Source organism: Arachis ipaensis, chromosome B09 (assembly GCF_000816755.2).
Source record: "Arachis ipaensis cultivar K30076 chromosome B09, Araip1.1, whole genome shotgun sequence".
Classification (NCBI taxonomy): domain Eukaryota; kingdom Viridiplantae; phylum Streptophyta; class Magnoliopsida; order Fabales; family Fabaceae; genus Arachis; species Arachis ipaensis.
In genome coordinates, this window is record NC_029793.2 from 81,322,974 (window position 1) to 81,331,381 (window position 8,408).

General features: G+C 31.5%; 1 protein-coding gene across 1 annotated transcript; it reads right to left on the minus strand.

The window, feature by feature from the left end:
* Positions 6,013 to 7,759, minus strand: LOC107616668 (protein LIGHT-DEPENDENT SHORT HYPOCOTYLS 1-like). Its single transcript, XM_021111445.1, has 2 exons — positions 6,583 to 7,759; positions 6,013 to 6,324 (listed from the first exon to the last, which is right to left on the minus strand). The coding sequence occupies exon 1, from the start codon at positions 7,212 to 7,214 to the stop codon at positions 6,612 to 6,614; it is 603 nt and encodes a 200-aa protein (XP_020967104.1). The 5' UTR covers positions 7,215 to 7,759; the 3' UTR covers positions 6,013 to 6,324; positions 6,583 to 6,611.

Below are 8,408 nucleotides of genomic sequence, written 5' to 3' on the forward strand. Positions count from 1 at the left end.
CCTTCAACCCTTGTCAAGATCTTTTTAGCATTTGAATTTACTTTCTTCTTCTCTAGTTATTTCCTTGATTATTTTTAGTTTAATCTCCTTACCATTTAATCCTTAATTATGCTTTTAAACTCAAGCTATTTAAATTCTATAATTGGGATCAAACCCCCTTTTCTCCCACAACCAAGATTGAGCACTTGGTTATGATTCTAAAAGAGAATGACCCAGGATTAAATTCCTGGTTATTGATTTGAATTTGTAATATTTTTTACTAAACATTAAGAGTGTTGAATCCTGATTTAGAGCTACAACAAACTTGAGCTTTATAAATTTTGAATTTCGAAACCAATCTTTAGCACTCATCATGTTTTGTGGCACTGGTGGTTTTGGTCAGGACGAAAAAGGCAGCAAGATTGTTACAGGTTCAGTGTTTTAGTGAGAGAGAATCAGACAAGGGTGAGAGGTTGGGTAAGAATGTGGAAGGCAGAGAGATGAAGAAAAGGGGAAAGAGAAAGAGAATGAGAGAGATCCGCAGCGGCGCAAGGTTGTTCCTAGAAGCGAAACAAGGAAGGAAAGAAAGGGAGGGAGGTTCGTAATTTTGGTTGGAGGAAGAAGGTGAGAAAAACAGAAGAAGAAAGGGGACGAGGGCAGTGATTCAGTGGCACAAGGTGGCCGATGGCAAAGTTGAAACAGAGAGATAAAGGGAATGAGAAAGGATATAGATAGGGGTTGGTTTTGTGCGCGAAGAGGAGGGAAAAACAAACGAAGAAGAGGAAGAAGAAAGGAGGAAGAAAAAGCAAGAAAATGAGAGAAGAAGGCTTGCCAACAGTGCTGGTGTGGCCAGTAGTTGAGGATGAAGAGCAAGATGGCGATGGAAAGAGAGAGGCTGCTCAAAAAAGAGATGAGAAAATAAAGAGTTAGGGTTCAAAAAACAAACATTCCATTTTTTTCTTGAACGGCTAGCGCAAACAAGCAAATGCCGCACGCGCAGCATTTTGCCCCTGTCCAGCTCGCTTAAGGGCGTAAAACTCGCACACGTGAGCTCCATTCTTCTCTTTGTGTTTTGTTACATAGAACATTCTAAGCATAAAAAATATATTTTTTAACCTAAATTTTTACAATCTAAAACCAAATTCAATTCCCAATTAAACAAATTAATTTAAAATCTAACAAATGCAATGAAAAAGAGAATCAAAATATGAAAAAAAGAATTTTTTTTATTTACCAAATGTGACATTTAATAAGATTTTCAACCTCCATAAACTATTTCTACCATTCAAGCATATAATTAACAATAAAAATCTATCAAATTAAGCTAACAAATAAGAGAAATGTTTACAAGAATAATAAAAATAAGTGAAATTTGAAAGATTTTACTATGGTGAGTTGTCTCCCACCTAGCGCTTTTATTTATTGTCCTTAAATTGGATGGTTGAGAAGACTCTTGTCATAGCGGCTTGTGTTTGAATTCATCCTTGAAATCCCACCAATACTTGGACTTCAAAGATTTTTCCATATTCCAAATCATGTGAACCAAATCATGAAGAGTTGATAACCAAGCAATGAGCTCTCAAAATTATTGATTATTGAAAATTTTTAGGGGATCCCAAACTTTGTTTGTCCACCCACATTCTTATTGAACTTCATGTTTTCATTCGGACAAAAAAAAATTTGAATTCTCTTTTAAACTCTAAATCCTCGTTCAAAATCCAACGAATTGAGTCTTGCACCACTTTTGGACTCCAAACCTTAATATTCTATCCTTACTGAACCTTGATTCACATTGCCACTCGGCATCCAATTCTTTCTTGCTTAGTACCTCAAGAAAAGTTCTAAGTTGACCATCCATTTTTAACAAGGCATATTGATGTGGAGGTTTGAGTATGAGGAGGGAAATGCTCCCATGAAATCAACCCCCAGACATCAAATAATTTTACCTTAAGTATGTAGTTTTGTAGAATCTCATGTCTCCGAAAAAAATTAGTGTCTCAATTATTTGGAGGTGCATAAATTTAATGTTTTCGTGTCCATCTGTGTTCTTCTGTGGTAATCAAAAAATTGTGTCTCACTCGACCAAACAAAAGACGTGTGTCACTGTGTCTATGTTTTAGAGAGACATGAACAACAACTAATCGCTACCTAATCTAATACAAATTCTAACTTGCTACGAGATAAATAATTTATTATCATTGAATCACTAATCTTATGTATAAAAGTTTTGTAATTGGAAATAATTTGAATTAGTGAATTGATTAGCTCGTTCGTTCAATTAAACAAGTATTAAAATTTTAAATCTTATCTTATGCATGCAGTAACTTATTAGTTGGCGATAAATCTTTACATACAGTTCAAATTATTTCTTAGTCTATCAAACTACAAGATACCCCTAAAAAAAAAGTTACATTATTGAGCACAAATTCTAACTTCAAGATAAATAATTGTTAAGATATGTAAATAGTGATCCATTCAAAATTCTTAAAGGTGTGTTTGGGATACTTTGAAATTGAAATTAATTTAATTTATAATAATTTAATTCTTTTGTTTGTGATAAATAAAAAATAAAAATTAATTTTATTTGAAAATATCTTAAATTTAAATTATAACTAATATAAATTCTTTTGATTTTTTAGAGAATTTTAATGAAATTCAAATGGTTTGGTATTTTAAAGTGTAAAAAATCAATTTTATCATTCTGAAAATAGTATAAAGAGAAGCGTTTTAAAAGGAAGTTCATCAATCAGTCAACCAGCCAAGTGACCACTAGGTGATTTTAAATCCCTGCCGACCTCAGCCGTCAATAGTCAAGTACTTCAACAATGGCAAAGGATTTTGTAATATATAATTATAAAGTTATAAGACAGGGACACTTCATTCAATTATTGTGTTTGTATGTCATATATTTCGAATACAATATTTATTAACATTCGTTTGATACCTATATTTGTTTTATTTAACTATGTCTTAATAAAAAATAAAAAATATATTTTTAAATAATCAATTTAAAAATAATATAATTATTTATTAAAAATAATTAAAAAATTAATTTATATTTTAATATTAATAAAATATTAAAATATTATTATAATTTATCAGAACTTTATATTTTTACATGTCTTATATCGTGTAACATTTTAAAATAAAATTTGTGTATTAATGTATCCTATGTCATTCTATGTCCGTGCATAATAGTTATAAAGTAATGCATAAAAATGTAAAATTCTATAGTCAAACCATTTCAATTTTTATTAGTTTTCCAATCTATTGAATATCATTTTGTATCATTTATTCCAATCAATATATTTTGATTTAAGTTCAACTCATTTCAATTCCACAAATTTTTGTTTCCAAACATATCCTAAGAAATACCGTAGTCATTTCCAATTTGATATATTATTATTACGATTTTAGTCAATACACTATTCTAGTTAAATTATTATTACTTATATTAACAATCTTAACGTGAAACTTTGTTGCAAAAATGCTTTCTATAGTCGATCTCAAACTTAATTTCGCAAAAGAATATAAAAAATTATAGAATTAAGTACAATTTAAATCTTATAATTTTAGCCAAAAATTAAAATTCTTCTTAAAATTTTTTTACCTTCAAAACTATCGTAATATTAAATTTTATTTAAAAATCATCATTTTTTAAATTTTCAGACAAAAATGCCCTTTTTCTTTCTACTCACTATCATCCTCATATCTTCAAAAAAATCTTTATTATGGACAATTTTAATTTTTGCTCAAATTCACAAGAATCAAAATCCTAGTTAACTCGTATATGATTAGATTGTTGATAGCCAACGTAAAAGCTTTGTCCTGTCCAATCTTATGGGATAAACAAAAAAAGCGAATAATAAATTAAAATTCTTAAAATAAACTTTGGATTCTGTGGATACGTACTAACAATTAAATTATGCAATGAGTGTGTGAACCATAATCCTGCCTTCTGCTGCCTATGCATTTTTATCCCGGCTTTTTAATTAATACACCCTGGAACTGATAATGCTATAATTTATGTAGCCAATTTGCAAGACACAGTAAACAAATTAAACCTAAAACATAAAATTAACAGGATACATCCCCTAAAACATGCGTAGATATAGAGCAGTAGCAGTGAAGCAATTTTCTGAAGTATGCACCCCGGCCACTACTATACTACTCCCCCTCTGTCTTTTAGGTTTTATATTATTCTTAAACAGAACCATTGAAAGCTAAGTCACAATCATCCTCATCATTAGTCAAGCTCTACCAATTTTAATAAAGCGCAATTACATCAACTTTTTCTCCTGATTTTCTACCACCAAGCTAAGCTAAGCTAAGCTAACACTATTTATTATTGGCTTTTGATAATTGACAACAATAACTAATAAAGGATCTCTCCTTTCATTTCTTTTTTTTATCCAACAAGATTACCTAACCAAGGAGACATCCATCATCAGAATGCCAAAGCAACCTTTTTCCTATGCCACACTTTCTCAAAACTAATAAAGGGGTCGTTCTCAATGTCTAATTAAGGTCTTTAATTAGGCAATGTAGCTTTCCCTAATTGTCTATATACTTTAAAATCTACTTTTTGACATGTCATTTTTTGCTGGCATCTACGAAAGTGAGAAAACAATCTATGTTTGTCAGATTGCTAAACATAGATATTCCATATCACATACTGTAACTAATAAAATGGATTATTCCACCAATTATATATGTATATTAGGCCCGTGAATCATCTGTCTACTAAGTCTATGATTTTGTTTTTCTTCTTCTTTCCAATAATTAATTATTTTATTTGGTTAGTATGGGCTTCCAGTAATACTGCCATATTAGTATTACTATTAACAAGTGGTTAGTTTTATATCTATATCATCGTTAAACTTCCCTCTCCCTTTTCCATTAATGTGATGAAGGAATCAGAAAAAGAAAAACTGAAAAGGGCTAAAAGAAATAATTCTACTTTAGTTTCATAATTAAAGAATATTTGAATTGAGCTCACTTAAGTCAACCCTAAAAGCTAAACACATTGGAATAAACTAGAGTCTAGATCATATTCTCAACAATGTGAAACTTGTAAGTAAAAACAAAATAAAATTCCATTAAAAGAATACTGGCCTGGGTAGCAATAATCTAAAACAACTCTCAATAGAGCTATGATAAATATATTTGTTGAAATTGAATAAGTGTATTTACCGAGTTCTATATTTAATATTGAGTACTTACTCTTCGTGAATACAATACTCTGACTAATAGTTTGGTTTTATTCTAATAATTCGAATTCTTTTTATAATAATAAAAACTATATACATATAAAGATTTTTCCGTTTGTAGCTTTCAGACTATAGTTTGAATATAATTAGCTTTTATTACTCATCAAATCATGAATTAAAGTTGTGACATAAAAAATATATTCATTAGCTACTAAACACTTTTTTTCATGACAGCTTTTCATGATGATTTAGACTGTTTCTTACCTATCAAAAAGATGGTATAAAAAACATAATCTGAAACTATTATCTCCAACTCTTTCCAAGAGAATCTTAAAAGAAAAATGATAAAAATACTGCTTAACAAGTATATGATAAAGTATCAATGGAAGAAGTTGTACCATATATAATAACATTAATAATAATAACACCACAATATATCTATATATTTCATAATTAATAGAATATCCCATATATCCAATATCCATTGTCTACACCAAATTAACCCATGTCAATATTAATAACTTTCAATAAGTTCACGAAGGAAGATATATAGGATATGAGATTAAAGTGTTGCATTACAAAAACATAAATTCTAAAATAATTAAGATAAACAGTAAATAAAAATACAAAATAAAATCATTTAAACTGTTTTAGACTATTTTGTTATTTTGTATAATCACAATATATATTAATGTTAGGTAGAAAAAAAAAACGGTCAGAACTTGCCTTATTTAGTATTAATTAATTGTCGATATTTAACAGCGCAGATGCATAAAGGAAAAGTGTAGAGACCAGCAATTTTTGTGTTTTGTGCCCAGTACTTAACCATCAAAATAAAAATGAGTGATCTCTCACCATTAGATATAATCTCACACTATTAAAATCATTATTGATGGCCAATTAATGGTTACAAAACATCAAAATTAATGGCCCTAACATTCTTCAACGCAGAAATTCATGGCAGTTGTAAATTCATTTCCACTACTATATCCATTATTTCTTACTCCCAACTCACAACAAGAAGCTAAGAACAATAAAATTCCATCTCAAAAAAACTCTTTAAATGGAGAAGGTACAGAATTAGAAGACGCGACTTGATAGATAGATAGACATAGAAGGCAACAAATAAAGCCACCTGATTAAAATTCCAATAGAGAAAAGCACAAATTACTTGAAATTCTAATAAGAACACATTAACTTATAAACATCAAGATACGCAACAGACCAATAATTAATTCACAATTCTTATATCCATTGTGTGCGATTACTCTTCGATTTATTATTATAAAATCGAATGTAATTTCTACTCGAAAAAGTACACAATGAGTATAAGAAAAAAAAAGGTCAAAAACATTTTTCATTTATATAACACTTGTGATAGATGCTGATATACCTGTTGATGAAACATTTCGTTTCATTTCATTAAGTAGTAGTAGTGGCAGCGGCGGACATGGCACAGCCATTATTGTTGACCTTGGGCTTCGGCCTCTTCCTCTTCTTCTCATAACTGACTCCTCTAGCTTTGGCCTGAAAATCTCTGACATCACGAAGGTAAATCCTAACGGCTCTGGCGCCGAACGGGTTGGACTCCGGCCTGCCGCCGTTCTCTTCATAGGCCGCCCTAAGCCGGCCGATGAGGGCGTCGAGGCTGCCCCAGGCTTGGCGGAGCGGGCAGGGGCAGGGCGCCGGAGGGTTCGGGAGGCCGAAGAAGGGGCAGTTATGGTTGTGAACTTTCGTTTTCCCGAACTGATCGAGGTAGTGAAGGAACTCGAGCACGTGTGCGCCGCTGCAGAGGTTCAGCGAGAGCGGCGGACGGTGGTTGCGGAGGTACTGACAGAACGTATTCCAGTCTCGCCGCTTTTGATTCTCATAACGGCTCGATGAAGGAGAAGAAGAAGAAGACGAAGATGCAGAAACGGCTACAACGCTGTTACTTCCTCCTCCTCCGCCAACACCGTTGACGGTGGTGGTTGTCGGAGCTTTGGCGTTTGATGCTGGTGGTGATGATTCAGAAACCAAATCCATGCCTACACTCTGTAAGATCTACAGATTTTACGGTTGGATCTTGCAACAGATCAGAGTAAGATTTTTTTTTCTTTCTTTCAAAACAGTACTATGAGATTCAAGAACTAGCTAGGGTTTGAGATTTTTCCATCATCTGAACTTATTATATATAATAAATAATTATAATAATAAGTGGTTTCCCGTGATAGTAATTTGAGAATCATGCAGAGAAAGAGAAACCTGGGCAGTGACAGTAGAAGAGATATTAGGCTAAGCTATTATAAGAGAGGGATGCGTGGTTTTCATTTTGTATGTGTACATTCTCGTTGTCAGATAGAGATAGAAAGAAAGAAAGAAAGGGAGAAAGTGATAGGAAGAGAGTGTGAGTAGTAATTATTAAGAAGCTGGTTAGTTATGGTTTGGTTGGAGGTTAATGCTGCTTAAGAGTGGTAGTGGTGACTAGTTTATATATAATTATTGGTCGGGAATGGAATTGAAATATAATGGATTGTCAGGTTATCAGAAATTTTATTAGTTTCTTTATTAGCTCTTGTATGCAATGATTAATTCTATTGTTGTAGGTTATTTATTTAAATAAAGACAACGATTAAACACTATTCACTACATACATGTTATATATGTATATATGCCTATTAATAATGTAAAATTTGTATATTTTATTTTTCGGTTAAAAGACCAAGTAAAAAAATCATAAGGCCGAAGGGCGTGTCTGCTCGCTCGTTTAAATGTGTTTATATATTTATTAAACAAATAAATAAATAAGTGTAAGAGAATCAGAAGTGAAGTGGGAGTTTTATGATATGTTAGTATGTTACCATGACGAAGAAAATGAGAGACTGAAGGAAGAAAAGTGACCAAGGGTTAAAATGGAGAAGTGGGAGTAAGAGTGTGTGTTATTCCAAAACAGGACAAAACTTTGGCAGTCACCAGTGATGATGGTGACCAAAGATGACCAGACATATCAACCATTATTAATAACTATATTTTTCTCTTTCTTTTATTTTCTCTCACTCCTCTTTTGGCCACATCAATCAATTCAAACATGCATACATATGATATATGCCATTGCCATACCATACATATGCATTATTATTCCCACCCCTTTTTACTCCCTTTTTATTTTTAGAAAAAAATATAACCAAGGAAAAAAAATTAATATGGTTTTAAATAATATTTTAATTTTCAAAAAACAAA

Bases quoted from the DNA above. Each gene is read 5' to 3' on its own strand.
- LOC107616668 (XM_021111445.1), bottom strand. From the start codon at position 7,214: ATGGATTTGGTTTCTGAATCATCACCACCAGCATCAAACGCCAAAGCT.